This window comes from Echinops telfairi, unplaced genomic scaffold, assembly GCF_000313985.2.
Source record: "Echinops telfairi isolate 266 unplaced genomic scaffold, ASM31398v2 ScPeMD7_3533;HRSCAF=4204_1, whole genome shotgun sequence".
Classification (NCBI taxonomy): domain Eukaryota; kingdom Metazoa; phylum Chordata; class Mammalia; order Afrosoricida; family Tenrecidae; genus Echinops; species Echinops telfairi.
In genome coordinates, this window is record NW_022107432.1 from 10,172,425 (window position 1) to 10,188,847 (window position 16,423).

Sequence of the window (16,423 nt, forward strand, 5' to 3'; positions counted from 1 at the left end):
GACACCAATCCACAAAGTCCTCCTCCATCTCACAAAACAGACGCAATGATGCCGACTGCAGGAGGAAAGCTGAGTCAGTGAATATATAAGCATCTCAGCGCCGACAGGGGTCTCCACACAGCTTCTCCAGCAGTCAGGGCTGCCCTGGGATAGGTCCATGTGGCTTCTCCTCAGAGATGCCTTGCAGGAAGTGAGCCTTGTCAACTGAAGCAGGAACTGGCTAAGGCAGTTGCACCCTGGTCCGACCATCAGAAAGCAAGAGACCCGAGAACTAGAAAGGCAAGGCTCACGGAGCCATTAATCTCTCCACCCTTCAATTAACCCCACGTGTTTATCGGCCAGATTGGCACAATAAACCAACTCACCAAATAAAAGTCTCTAAAATGTAAACATGTATTTAAGGAAGCTTCAAAAGGTTTGTAGAAAATTCCATCATTTTAAAACTTCATTTGCTCCTGAACTCTGGGTTTTGTTCCTAGTTAGACTTAAGCATTAATAATATTGCTTAAGATCATTGTTGTTTAATGTTTCACTACAATGTTCTAAGTTGCTCGGTTACTTTGGTTATTTTTCTGCTTGAAATTGGGATTGGGTGACTTAATTTGCCGCTGTACTTTGTGTGTTCCATATGTGCTTGTGCATGTGGGTATGTGTGTAAGCTAGAGAGAGATTTCAGCCTGCCAGAAAAATTACATAAGTCAACATATTAGAAGACAAGAGCGTAACTTGCATCACCCATAAAAGTTAAGCTCAGTGCTGTGGTTAACTCAATTTACATTATAACATGTGTACCTGTTAAATATTTTCATAATGATCCTATGAAATAGTGGGGATTACATTTTTGCATAAAGTCTATTATTCTTGCATTACTAGGCACTGCTTCCTACTGGAAGGGGGATTTTTTTGGTGGAGGAGGGTGGGTTTGCTGCTTTTATGAGTGTTATTTCTCTACAGTTCTTTTTCACAAACTAGATTCTCACAACTGCCTAAGAATTGCCATTCTTCTTCTTAGAGTACATTTTGCATAGCCCAGATTAATCTTCATTAAATATTATATTTAGCCAGACCTTCTGCTAATTCAACATCCATTCCCCATGACTTTCCATTGTCTTCAATATTTAGACCAACCAGAATCTAACTCAAAGACTATCACAGTGTGTGGGCCCCACTCTTCACATACAGCCTGATTCTTTTTAATTCACCAATAAATTTCCAGATAATGTGTTATTACTTTTTCAACTGTGTCTCCTTTTTTTCAAATCCTACCCATTTTTCAAGGTTCCAGTTTTTATGATTGGGTAATGAATTGCCTCATAACTTCTTAAGCTTAATGTCTTCAAGTTGATTCCAAATCACAGGGACCCTACAAAGGCAGAATAGAACTAGCCCCTTGGGGTTCTGAGGTTGTACATTTTTATGGGAGCCCTTATAGCTTAGTGGTATAAATAACCATTTGTTATGCTCATATATTCTTTGGTCAGAAAATTTGAACAGTTCACAAGAGGACAGAGTATCTATGACCCATAATATTTGGGACCTCGGCTGTGTTGCTTGAATTCTGAAGGCTAAAATCATCTGAAAGTAGCCCTGATGGCACAAAGATGAAGCACGCAGATGCTACCCAAAAAGTTGTCAGTTCAAACCCACCAGGCAATTCATTTCCCAAAACATGACGGCACAGGAAACCAGATGGGTAGTCCTACTCTGTCCACTAGATTCCTGTCAGTAGGAATTGAATCAGTGGTGTGGAACAACAGTGACACAGGCTATTATAGGCCATGTCGACACTTCTCTAGTCTGAAGCTTTATAAACTATGCTCTCACTGAAGAACAATGCACCCTTTCTTATTTCTTGATGTGGTCACTTTCGAAAGATCGTTCTATGAAAAGTGACATTACGTGAAATGGAGTATGATCACATCAGATCACAATCTGAATTATGATCACATCACCAGCTAACTGCCAAACTGCATCATTGATGAACAGCTGAATCAAGTTTTTTATTTGTTTGTTTGTTTTTAATTAAAAGATCATTTTATTGGGGGCTCTTACAGCTCTTAAAACAATCCATACATCAGTTGTATCAAGCATATTTGTATATATTTTGCCATCATTATTTTCTAGATATTTACTTTTATTGAACCCTTGGTATCAGCTCCTCTTTTTTCTCTCCCTCCTGCTTTCCACCCTGTGACCCCTTGATAAATCATAAATTATTATTTTCATATCTTATACCAACTGCTGTCTCCCTTCCCCCACAGTTTCTGTTGTTTATCCCTCTGGAAGAGGGGTGGGGGGGATTATATGTTGATTATTGCGATTGGCTCCCCCTTCCTCCCCTCCTCTCCCCTACCATTCTGGTATCGCTACTTGGATGCCCTGTGTCTTGAGCTCTTATCTCTTATCTATACCTATGCATAGGCTCCGGTCTAGCCTGCAGTAAAAGGCAGGACTGGGGTCATGATAGTGAGGAGTAAGGAAGCCCCAAGGAACCAGAGGAGTATGGTGTTTCATCGGTGCATCATGTTTTAAACAACTCCCAAACTACTGAGCGCCTTGGCCCAGCACATAACCTTCGCTATCACAGCCAGTTACTCTGCCTCACACCTCAACATTTATCACCACCGCTTACATGCTGTGGATGCACAGTTGAGGTTTTTGTTTTGTTGTATTCTTTCACATGTTTTCCCATGCTTATATGACATTTCTTAATTACGATTTCTTGTCTATTGTTTCTGCCATACTTTATTGTTTATAAATACATAAAAGCTTCATGTGTATGCCAATAAAAATTATTCTATGTGATTTGATTAGGAACTTTCAGTTTAAGAGGCTGATTTCTAGACTTTCTGGGAATCTGGTAAACTTCATATTTTAATTCCTAGTTTTGTTCTGGATTCTTATAAATAGATGGTCAAAATAAAGACGATAGGTAGGTTGCATTTTTCGGTGTTTGTTTATTTGTATTACGAGAATAGATGGCAATGGCTCCTGCAATAGCTGTGCCGAAAACTAAAGATTCTAAAAATTTGTACTTGGCATATAGCATGCTAAAATCTCAGACTTGTTAAATTATTAAGTGGAAGAATGTAATATGTATTTTTCTAAGAATTATAAATTTTCATATACTCAATATTATTGGTAGCCTAATTTAGATATAGCAATTTTATGTGGAAAATAAAATCATATATTGCCTTTTGAACTTTTGCTAATTTCAAAACTATTCAAGGCTTGGGTCACGAAATGAGGCTAAGAGAATGAATATTTGTCAATTAAAAGTAATATTGTTTTAATCATCCTTCTTTCTAGAATTCCTTGTTTAATTACATCCTGTTATATGAAAAAATTAAATTCAAATCTAATCATGGTATTTCTATGGCAGTGAGTCAATGGCATCTAACATTGACAATGAGAATTACTTTTCCTTCTGCGATATTGGTATAGTTTTATTCCAAATAGTCATTTAGAGAATAAAAGTGCGCATTTAATTTAGCATAAATGGAAAATGAAAAGAATGATTGATAGTTTCATAGTTATATGCAAACAGCTTATGTATCACTATTATGCATTTAAGATGGCTGATCATACTGAAGTGATGAAAGGCATTCACCAATATCCAGGAGTTCGGTATCCGGTCCTGACTCCTAATCTTCAGGGTTTGCACCGTGCTGTAAGTCTGCTATGAGTTTTTTTTATAAAATCTATATTCCTCCCACTATTTTGAGAATGTTCAAAAAATTACAAAAGTGTTGTATGCAGCTCATTTGTTATCCTACATAGCTGCTATGTTCATATGCTGCCATGGACATGGGGATAAGTCACCCTGTGCCCCAACCTTGGGGACCAATATGCTTCACATAAATGCTTTATCCAGTTTAATTTTCCAGGATTCAAAACTTAAAAAATAGTTATATCTGTTGATAAAATTCTTTAGAAAGTACGCTTCCCTTTTAATTATGGAATGCTGATGGTAAATCAAATCCTTTTCAATATGATACTATAATTATTATCACTGACCTGGATAATTATTTCTGTCAACTTTTTCCCTGTTAATTTTTGTCTTGTTATTTTCTCCTTCTTTGTGAGGCTAATCATTGGTGTTGTATCCAATTTAATATTTTCCAAGTTTTCTCCTGGCCCATTTCTTTCCAATATAAGGTGATTTGGGGATCGATAGGTAGGAAAGCTTTAATGAGTACACACCTTTCCAACAAGAATGAGCGCAATTTTGAGAACACGCTTGTCTCCTGCTTATGGAGTTTTACTCTAATTGTTCAATGAAAGACATTTCTGGTATTGATGGATTTCGTTTTTCCACTTCTGGATATGAAACTGGGTTTCTAATAGTTGACTCTTGTGGGTGCTAGATGGTATGTATTACTTCTGAATAAATCTTATGAAAATTCTTTCCAGTTTTTTTTCTTTTGTTCAATTTTATATCATTTTTTATTGCTTCAGAAAGAATGTTAATGTTAAAAGCTGTTAATCTTTCATTCATTTCATTCCCAACAAAGTAGAGATATTTCCACCTTTGGAAAGATACTGACTGAGAACGCACCTTCGGAATAAGTTAGAAGAAGGATAAGATATGAAATAGAAGAAAGATTGTCTTGGGATCAGAGAAGCCTGTGTTTGAACACAGGACCAGAACTTTTGTTCAGCTATGTGACATGGGCTCCATATTTAGTCTCTTATAGTCACTAAAATGGGCATGATAATATATGTTTTACAAGATTGTCGGTTTGAAATAATACCTGCAAAGTATTAACAGTAGTATCGGCACACAGCAGATATTGAATAATTTAGCTTTTTGTTGTTTTAGTGATTGAAATTTTATTTTGAACAGAGGAGCAAAAACCACTATTGCTAACTGTTCAAGGGAAGATAATAGAACAACTTTTTAACCTTTAGTTAGTTACGAGGACAGGAGAGAGAGGAGGGAACCCAGTCAGAGTAGTGGAGACAAATTAACATTAACAGAAGGTCCTAAAACTCCATCTGGAAAACTAAGAAGCGTGGCATGGAGAAGCTCAGGGGAAGGAGTGCAGACGGCAAGAGGAACAAAAGAGAATGTGGATCAGGTTTATACTGTGTATCTAAAGACAGAGGGTGGAATTACAAAGAGACTCACAGATGTGTGGCTACAACAATCAAGGTATGACATGATATAAGCTGGGTTGAGGCACAAGAAAACATTGGACAGAAGCTGAATGAAAATTGGGAGAAACTTGTTGAATGTGAGTGGAAGAAAAGGCAGGAAGAATTCACAATCCTCTGGTTTAATAACTGCTTAAAAAATAATGCTTTTCAGAGAATTTAAGAGGTTTTATTGGGCATTTCCCATAATTAGGATAAAAGTATTTATGAAGTGAACATGTAATTTGGGAAAGGCAAAATTAACTTGGAACAGCATCAATGGATTTTCCATGCCTGATAGATGTATGAGGATTGAAATTTTTGGAATCATTCTGTTATGGTAAACCATTTTACATTTCAAAAGTTTGCATGTGGGAGGATGCAAGGAACCTCAATGTAAATCCTACAGCAAATGATAAAGAATTCAAATATTATATATGTGTTTTAAAAAGTTATTCATGTTTTTCCTCTAAATTGTGTTTTTCCAGGTTGCTGCAGGAGCCACGGAGATAGCTGTGTTTGGTGCTGCATCTGAATCCTTCAGTAAAATGAATATTAACTGTTCCATCGAAGAAAGCATGGAGAAGTTTGAGGAGGTCGTCAAGTCTGCAAAGTATATGGGTATCCCAGCACGAGGGTACTTAAAACATCCAACACATCATTTCTATTTTGTTTATAGATATTGCTAAAATGTATTACTCAATATCAGCATAGTCTTTATCCAGTAACAATAAGATACAAGACCACACGTGTTTGCTGGCCTCAAGCATAACGATTGTGAGGCTGGCACAGGACTAGGCCGTACTGTCCAGAGAGTCACTATGAGGTGAACTGATTGGTGGGCAGCAAACCACAACCATCGTTTTGGATCAGAGCCATTTGTATTTTCCCACCCTATTAATCAATTAATGATTGTTAGCGTGCCTCAGCCTTGTGACATGCACCATGTAGTTGAGATAAGAGGAGATAGAATGCAACATGGACATTATTAACTAGTTCATTAACTCCCAAGGATCCAAATGCAGTTCTCTTTTGATCTCAGCCTAGGGCGGGTTGATAAATTAGTGTAAACCTATGGGGGCTTTTTGTTGGATGTTGCCTTTTGTCATTTTCAAGGTTTTTTCCTTTATTATTTTTAAGAAGTATGACTTTTTGTTCCATGAATATTTCATGCAGATTTTCAACAGAAAATGTAACACATAAAATTATGCTCTTGATTTGCACGGGAAGTTAGACTTATCAATTCTCTCCTATGCAGAGAACTGTGCAGAACATCGTTGAGAAACCCATCCAAATGCTCTGGAAGAGATATGAAAGTTGCTGTGCGTGTCTCCACCCTTTCTATTTGTGTCACACTATTTCTGTAAGCGCAGGTGTGTTCGTGATGCCCAGCCCTTCCGCTTTGTAATGGCTGCCCTTGTACAAACTATATTGCTCTGGGTCTGCACTGTCAGTGCTATATAGTAGAAAACTCACACTGCAGGACATGGCAGCAAACTAATCCATTGGCTCCTAGTCCACAGACCCAGTCTTGCTCTGCCACCGGTCTAGAAAGGGGACATCAGAATGGAGGCCTGAAGGTGCCGATCTTATGATTCTGCTTCCCAGCTCGTTCTTCTGGGCTTTTCTGAGGGAGCGTCGGTGGCGGTTGCTCTTTGTTGGCTTCAATTAATGGGGACTCCTTGTGCAACAAAACAAAACGTGCCAGGCCCGGGGCCATTTTCAAAACTGTTGCTATGATTGAGCCCCCTGTGGCAACCCCTGGGAGTTTTGAGTGCCTTCTAACCTTTGAGTAGTGGTTATGTGTTGGTCTGCTAGCAGCTAGGACAGCAGTTCAAACCACCAGCCACTCCGTAGGAGACAGACAAGGCTTTCTACTTCCGTGAAGATTATGGTATCAGAAACCCACCGAGGAAGCTCTACCCTGTCCTATCAGGTCGCTGGGAGTCAAAATCAATTTAACAGCAGGGAGTTTCATTTGGATTTCTAAGCTCGGAATCCCAGCTTCTCAAACTGTGTTGGGCCTTATTCTGCTGTGGTCTATGGGGTGTCCATTGGTTGGTTCATGGAGAAAATCACCAAGCCTTTCTCCCTAGTGTGTTTTAGGCTAGAAGTTCTAGTGCAAGTTGTCCACTCTGGTGACCTTATATAGATTTATAGCTTCCGGCATCCTAGCTCATGTAAACCACCACCGTAGGCAAGATGACCGATGGTGACAGCTGGAGGAGGTAGTCACCAGCAAGTCAGTAAAAAGTCAGAGCAGTGGTGAGTAGAAATGGGGAGATGTTGGTGGTTCTTATCAGCATTGAGAGACATGAAGGAGCTTCAACATTTTCATGGGAAGGAATCCCATGATCTTTTCATTCCAATTTTTCCATGAACTTTGTGAAACTCCTTGTATAGAGGGAGGGTAAAGACAGAAATTCTGCTTTCGTGTTTGCCTGCCTGGAATACTAGGTGTCAAGAAACCATTTTATCTTATGATAAATATGAAGATGTGATAAGCATGCTTTGTCTTTTTAATAAATTAAAATGCCGAATGTTAATAAGAAAAGGTTGAGTACTGGAAATAAAGCTAGAAGCAGTTGGTCATTTTTTTGGTTCAGGCAAGCAAGATTCAGAGGGACTGAACAAAATGCATTGGTTCCTTAGGAAGGCGAGCAGGTGCGATTTTGGAGAACAGCATTGGGATGAGCTTGAAATGGTTGACTAGATGCTGTGCAGTGTCAGACCGCGACATTTGAAGCTCCCTTTCTGATGCTTTTAAAACTCCACATCGTTTTTTCCCTCTGCTTATAGTTACTGTCTAACATGATTTTAAAAAATAGATACATCTCGCATAAAGAACTTTCAAGAACATAAAAACCAAAACAGTGTGTTCTCAAAGACAGAAAATAGAAGATTTTCAATTTGTACGCAACATGTGTACTACATAAGAAAGTCCTTGCCAACTCACAGCACGTCTGTCATACACACCGCCTCTCAAAAATGAAATATGCGTTCCAGGATCCAAAATTCCTGCTATTTTAAGGAGAATTGTCTTTTAAAAGAAAGGGGAAATGGAAATATATTTCAACACAAGTTTCCATGTGTTGAAATTTAAGCCGATTTTTAAGCCATTCTCACTGGCATAGTGAGGAGCGAAGTAAAGTGCCCTGAGCGTCTGACCCTTCCAATCAGACAGTGTTTGGAATAAAGCTAGAAGCAGTTGGTCATTTTTTTGGTTCAGGCAAGCAAGATTCAGAGGGACTGAACAAAATGCATTGGTTCCTTAGGAAGGCGAGCAGGTGCGATTTTGGAGAACAGCATTGGGATGAGCTTGAAATGGTTGACTAGATGCGGGTTTGGGGGTTTATTTCCCTGCTCCAAGACAGACCTAAACATAAATCATAGGAAGTCAGCTTTTATCATCTTTTTGTTGTTAAGTACCTTCGAGTTCTTTGGAACTCAAGAGAGACTGTGTGAAACTGTAGAATGGCCCCCAGAAGGTTTGCCCCTTTCTCTCAACTCCAGGCTTTTGTGGATACAGAGGGCCAGCCCTTCCTTCTGAGCAGCGAGGCAGGTGCCTTAGTATACAAGCACCTTTCCCTTGTGCCACCATGTTTTTTTAAAATCACCCCAGCACATCAGTGGATTGAGCCCTTCAAATTGACTGAACTATGTTCTATTCTACCAAGTCTTACTCATTGTGATCTAAGGTGTGTAGGTCTGTGCTCTTTGGACTTTCAGTGGTGGCATTTGGGGGAGCTGGTCACTCGACCTTTCTTCCTACGTGCTCTGAGAGTGGACTCAAACCTCCTACCTTTAGGCCAGGAGTTCAACCTGGTAACAGTTTGTACCTTTCCATTCAGACACTCTCCTTAGAGCTAATAGAAATTCTAAATCCTCTTTAAGATTGATGGCTGAGCCCATCCTTGTACCGATAAGGACACAATTTCTAGGCACGTCACCTGCTAAAAAGCCAGATGTGGGTCAGCAGGTTGTCATGTCCAAGTACATAGTGGGCAAGACATGACCCACAGGAAAACCAAGTCGTCAAAGCACAGTGGCGTCTTTAAGTTATACTCTGTGCACTTGTCATGTTTAAATTTATCTTTACTGCTGATTTTATTTACTTGGAGAACATTCCCTGATTGTCTGAAGTATGATTCAGTATATATGAATTTATCACATTTGAAAACTATTCTTGTCCTCTCCTACAATCTTACAGAGGTTTTACTTCATTTTTATTTTATGAGCAATTTGAATTTTGGGTTCTCATTAATATAAGTCATAGGCTTTCGGTGCTTGTATCAGAAAAAGTCCATGTTCAATTACTTGGAATTGCAGCAGATGCCTCGTCATGGCTTACTATGGCAACAGCTGCATCAACATGTACTTGATCATCATCCAGAAAATTCATGTTGTCAGCTGTCAGATTAAAGGCCATAAGGCATTATAGTTGATGTCTGATGCCCACTAAAATAATTTACATCTTTATAAAAATGTAAACATTCATATCATCTAAATAGTTTCTTTTATTACATCATAAAAAGTATTATTTGCTTCCTCCCTCTTATCCAGTGGAAACATGCAGGCACACACTCACACACGTACCCACATGCACGTGTATTTTTTGTATTTACTCAGTACTTTTATATAACATCTGGGACACATTCTGGAAAGATACTATGCCAAATCAATGACATAAAATACAGAGTCAGCTAACTATTCCTGTATATACACTGTACGTGAATGAATAATGCAATGCCTACATTTTGGACTTAGTTACTTAAAATGCACATCACATGACCTTTTGGGGGGAAAGCTAGGTTATTTTTCTAACATCTCTATATTAGAATAGTTAAGAAGACAAAGAAAAATAAAAGCATGTCATAAATCTAAGTATTTCCTATTCTCTTATCAATGCCCTTTTTGTTTGAAAGAAATTCTTCTTGGATTTTTGAGAACCTTTCAGAATTTAAATGCTTTCAGATATGCAGTAGTTCTCCATTGTGTCAAATAATACATTCAGGATGTAAAGGCTGAGTATCAACTTCTCTATAATGAAGTCACATGAATCAAATACCCACTTTTTTGTGTGATGATTAATTTTAGATGAAAAATCTCACTAAGATTTTGTTAAGAAGCTTATAAATGGATAGTATAAATTTATACAATTCACAGGTATAAACCATGAAAACCTAGTTAGAAAAAATTAAAAATTAAGAGTCTTGGTTCACATCTAAATACTTTTGCATTATATACATATTTTTAAAATAAAAATGAATAACTAATTTTGGAGGCTAATTATGCACCAAATGATACTAGGGGTAAAAGTTTAAACCTTGACATAATTAAGCAAAAGTAGCCCCCATGGTTCATACTTGCTGACCTTGTAAACTCATAATATCCAGTTACAACTAAGTATCTAACAACACACTTCCCAGAAAAAAAGAGTAAAGATGCAAAGTAACTAGAGTCCAGAATAAAAGGTGCATTCAAATGAAACGCGTTTAGATAAGTATAGATGACTTTCAGAATCAGAGAGACAGAAGAATGAAGTCTATGGTTCGGTTTCACTTTAGTCACAGCTTTTAAAATGATGAAAGTTTGATATTTATTTATATTTAGGGGATTTTGGAGGTCAGAGATTCATAGAGAAAAACATTAGCATTCACATTTTACTCACTTCTTTATTTACTAACCCTCTCACCATTTGCTTTTTCCTTATTTAAAACCAATGAAAATCTAATGTGGCTTCCAATTCTTCCCAAAACATTATCTCATATACTAATGAGCATTTTCTTTGAATGAAGGCTCTAAAACAAAAAGAAAACAAAACAAAACTCAACTCACTGCCACCAAGTGGATTGTGACTCATGGTGCCCATTAGGAAGCGGTAGAACCCCGGCAAGGTTTCCACGGCTGTCCCTTTTCGCCAGCCTAGAAAGCCTCCTCTTCCTGCTGGTGTTGGGCGTTCGTCCAGTGCTCAGTGACTTCGGACCTGGCATCCTCGTCGTGCTAAGCCTTTGCAATGGCAGTCTTCTTCGGTGCCGTGAAGCAAGGGCACCTTCGTCCCCTCCTAATGGTCATCTTTTTCTTGAGAAACTATTTTCCCTTTGAGACAAGATTTATAATGCAACCTATTTATTCAACCTGCTTGCTAAGTGAATCAACTATCTCGGTCACGTTGCACTGACTGATTGTTTGTGAACGTCCCTCTGTGGTGCCAATTGTCCTCATTGGTGCTGCTTCCTTTAGAAAATAGGGGGCTTACTAAGAGAGGTAGCAACACCTCCTAAGTTAGGCTTCTGATTTTTAATACACTGTGCTTAGCAGGCGGTGTTTCTCATGTTGGAAATATCAAGTGATTTATATTGATCATCTGCCCCTATGGAATCTATTTGCAGATATGGTACCATCTTCTTATAAATAGGTAACTTCCTAAGTACCTTTCTGATTCGTATTATTAAACTGAGGCGTGTGTGTTAGCCTAGGAGAGCAATTCAAGCCATCATTTACCAAAATGTGGTACAAAATACTCTAAAACCGAGACATCTGTTAAAGCTATTTTCTTTCCATATGGTTTGTTTGAGGGTCATACTTTTTTAAAACTCACATATTATTCTAGCAATGCCAGAATAGCATATACCCCAAATAGTTAATATGTGTAAGTGATGTGTAGCCATCTAAATCACATTCACGTAGAGCTTAGGGGGAGGGAATGTGTTTTGTCAATTCCCGAGAAATTAGCAAGAAGACTGCTTTAAGATGGAGCGTTTTCCCTGCTCTATCCTCCCGTGGCAGGCAATAGTATTATTTTAATTTACAGATGGAATTTCAATACATTTAAAGTGTTCCTATTTGTGAATTCAGTACAGTGTTTGCTTGAAAAGTATATGATCTTAGTGCATCTAGAAATTTGCAATAATGATTTTTTTTCTTAGAACACATCGTTTACATAAGACCAGAGTAAAACAAGCATTGTATGGCAAGGGATAGGCAGGGGGGAAAAGTTCAGAAATACTGAGGCAGTGTGTGAAATTATGTTTTAACTGACAATATTTTCCATGATACTTCAACCTATAGAATACTGAGTTTTGGATACTCAGAAATTACATCAGCATTTCATCATAAATGTATTCAAAAAAGATTTAACCATTGAGATAGCAGGCTTTCAGCTTTACCTTAAATAATATCTACCCAGGATTTCTCAAAGTGTTATTCAACATGTCCAGTGGTATTATAGTAAAATAAAGGCATCGTGGTGAGAGAGGAGAGTGCACATTTGAAAAGTTTCAGACATAGGGACTAAACAAGGTCGAACAGATCCTCTAAATGTAAGACTTCTTTGAACTAGGCCAGGAGGAAAGCCATGTTAGGCCAGGTTTCCCAAATTATTTGAGCTCTAGTGAGGTGAACGGCAATGGAAGTGGCTATATCTGACCTCCTTTGGCCTCTCTAGTGCCAGGAGGCAGGGGTCAGAGAAGCCACCTTGGTCCCTCCTCTTTTACTTATTCTGACACCAACGGTTTCTCCCATGCCACTATGCATCTATGCTATCTATGCTGGGTCCAATAATGCATTGCAAGGGCCACACAGAAATCTCAGACAATATTCACAATTGAGGGGTTTATTAAATGGTTACCATTAATTAGGATCAGCAAAACAGTAAGGCTACATTCATTGGTCTTTTCAGCCAACAGGCAACTCTCTTAGCCACCTAGCCCCTGGACTTTTGCCTCCATAGGCCAGGAAGCCAGCCTGCCAGTCATTCTGTCACACAGGTAAGGAGAAGGTACCCTATAATCTTGACACTACTCTTGTAAGCCAAAAGTTTACTACAAATACTATCTTTGGTAGCTGATCCAGAAATTGAGTTGGGTCTAGTTGGTGGCAGAGGGAAGTCTTCTATTCTGGGCCCAATCTACATTGCCTCCATGAGAAATTTACAAATAAGGAGGATGCCCATCCTAGATTGCTGTGGGTAGAACTAAGGCCATTTTGTGGAAAATAGACTCAAAGATGCATTGTTTTGGGAAGCAAAAGGATAAAAACTTAAGGCCATCAATTCAATCTCCACTCAGAGCAACCATATAATACTGGGTAGACCTGCTCTGTGAGTTCCCAAGACTAACTCTTTAGGAGAGTAGATAGAAAAATTATTTCTCCTGGCAAAACACCAAGGTTCAAATAACACAGCAGCAGAGTGGAAATGAAGAGATCAGAGAAGTATATTGTGTGTTCATTAGGGAGGGCTGCTGTAACACAAGTACCATACGTGGGGGCATTAAAGAACAAGGATTTACTTTCTCACATTCTGGATGCTGAAAGGCGAAGTCTGGACCCTTGTCCTCTTGTTTCTTTTTGTGATAGGCCTGGAGTCCGTGGCCTGTCCACAAGCTTCACTTGGTGTCTCTCTTCCCTGTGTGTCCCTTTATGTTCATTCTCTTCCTCTTGGTGAATCTCGATGTTCATACTCATTTTAAAATTCGGAATTTGTTAAATTTTAAATCCACTCTATACAAGTAACACACGTATATACTTGCGTATAAGCTGAGTTTTTCAGCACATTTAAAAAAAATCATTTTAGTAGGGCCTCATACAACTCTTATCACATCCATACATACATCAATTGTGTAAAGCACATTTGTACATTCATTGCCCTCATCATTCTTTTTTTTATCATTTTATTAGGGGCTCATACAACTCTTATCACAACTCCTATCACTTTCAGCACATTTTTATGCAGTTTTTTGGGTAAAATTAGGTACCTTGGTTGATATTCGGGTCAGCTTATACTCGAATATATACAGTAAGCAAAGTCTATTTCCAAATAGGATCATATTTCACAAATACAGATGCCAGGAATTTAAATCAATCCATAACAGCATGTTTCAAAACAGGTGACCAGAAATGAGACATAGGTAAAGATAATTTAAAAACCTATCTGTAATCTGTCTCCATCTGCAGCTGGATGCTTTCCCTGCATCCGACCTGGCATTTGGGGTGAACAGCTCAGATTGACAGTGATCCTGTAGTAGAAAGTACCCAAACTTCTAGTTGGAGGACAGGTTCAGTGATTTCGTTTTTGGACTAGTTCAGTAATTTATTTGTATTCTGCAAACTTTTAATTTACTGATGCTGGGGCTTCGCATTTGTAACACGCATTCATTGTACTCACAAGAGTCTTTTAGGTGAAGGTCTAGCATGACATATTAATAAATATTTTATGTGCAACCTTCTCCAAGGAGGGTCTGCTAAGGAGGGTTATGAAATTTCCATTCAAACAGCTCTAGTCTATTCGAACCTGAGTAGAAGGCTTAATATTTAATTTCTTCAGTAACCAAACAGATCAATCAGGTGACAGTGTCGGTGACAAGGTGTGCTTTAGGTAAACCTGGAGCAGACCTCTAGTGCACATAAAAGGACATTTGGAATGAACTTTCTAATTTTCTTTTGCACAAATTATTTGCAACTTTTTCTATCAGGAACATTTTCTTATAACACTTCAGACTACAATAGTTTTTCTATCACCCCACATGTAGCTTTTAGAAAAATACTACTCTGTACAACCAGGTATCTCTCTTCTACACTAATTTATTTTCTAAATTTGGGAAATATTTGTATATAGCTCAGAACTTATAGGGAGATATATTTTAATAGATAGAAATCTAATAGTCGGTTTATGAAGAATGTAAGCAGGTTAGCAATATAGAGTCAATGGAGAATCTGAGCAGAACTGCACTTTGAGATTAAAATAAAAAGTGTTTGTTTTTGTATCACACAAAGTGATCAATGCATTCCAGAATCTCAAAAATTATTTTTCATTAGCTTAGTAATAATAGTCTGCTATCTCATATTGCTTACAGGTTGATAGACTTAGCAGAAGTACACGTGGGGGTGGGAGTTTATACGCAGCAGGATGGCATCCTGGGAACCCAGTCTATAATTTCTCACAGGAGAATCTTCCCAGCTTCTTCTCCCACCTTCTTACCAGACCCATGCAGGGAAAGGCTGTTTGGTGGGAGTTACATGGTGCAATTAAATTTCACCCCCACACGATAATCTGTTCTCCATCTCTAGCCTGTATCTTATTTATGCATCTGTATCCTGGGGACTCTGGCAAGATATTTCCAGTAGGCACTGGCTTCCTATTAATCTTACTGATTTTGCAAGAGAGTTTGGGGGAAAATTGAGATGGAATAATAGTGGTAATTTAGACCTTGACATGTTAGCGTGTGTGTTTTTTCCCCCGTGACTCTGTTTTTACTAGGTGTGATTGACAATAATTTAAGTTGTTAGGATTTTTGTTTGTTTGTTTTGCACGAGATAGATAAATGGCTTCAAAGAACACAGATAAAAGTAAAGCAGTCTGCAGATCTCTGTGTGGTTTCTTGTCGTATGGCCCTTTTTGTTGACCTTTTAGGCAGGACAGGGGATCTACAAAATAAGAGAAGTCTAAAGATAGGTTTCTGTAGTAAAAAGAAGATTATTTTGATTTCTTGAGATTTTCTGCAACTGCGCAGTGGAGAAGGGGGAGTCAAGGGGTGGATGGTGCAAATGTTAAAAATGCTTGGATGCTAAAAGAGGATAGCAATTTGAGTCGACACCCAGAGGTACCACAGAAGAAATGCGTGGCAAGCTGCTTCTGAAAAATCAGTCACCGGAAAAGATATGGGACATTAAATCTACTCTAACACCACACATAGGATTACTATGAATCAGTGAGGGCAATTGGCTAGTGGAAAAAGGATAGAATGTTAGATTGGTGTTTCACAACTTATAAAAAACCTTAAAACCAATTTATTCCAAAGATACTGAGAAGCCAAGAAGGATTTTTCAAGTGGAAAGCGTGTTATCAGATCAGCGTTTTTAAGAGACCATTTTGACATAAATTGGAGCACAGTAGAGTGATGTGAGATTAGAATTAGCATGCAAGCTATTAACAGACATCTGCAGCTGTCACATGGAGAGAACTCTGTACATTCGACTGGTGCTGGCAGACAGTGAGTCCCACAGAGGCTACAGGTGAAGAATCAGCCAGCCTGCAATAACGCTATCATACAAAGAGACAAACACAGGGGAAACAGGTTTGCACCAGAAAAAAGACGAAAGAGGAGCACTATTTTGAACATATAGAATAAACTACCATGTGAATGTATGTGCCAAGGAATGAATTTGTAATATCCATGAAGAGGTTAGACATTTATCCTATAGTCCAATCTATAGTAATGAGGGAGACCAAAAAGGGACTTAGCTGTCCATTACAAACACACAAATAGAACAATTATATATATATATA

At 38.4% G+C, this 16,423-nt stretch overlaps 1 protein-coding gene across 1 annotated transcript in view; it reads left to right on the top strand.

The window, feature by feature from the left end:
* HMGCLL1 (3-hydroxymethyl-3-methylglutaryl-CoA lyase like 1) overlaps positions 1-16,423 on the top strand; it is a 174,981-nt gene that overhangs the window by 85,917 nt on the left and 72,641 nt on the right. The window contains exons 4-5 of the mRNA XM_004696344.2: positions 3,575-3,670; positions 5,625-5,773. Of these exons, the coding sequence (XP_004696401.1) occupies positions 3,575-3,670; positions 5,625-5,773 (245 nt within the window). The remainder of the gene's footprint in view (positions 1-3,574; positions 3,671-5,624; positions 5,774-16,423) is intronic.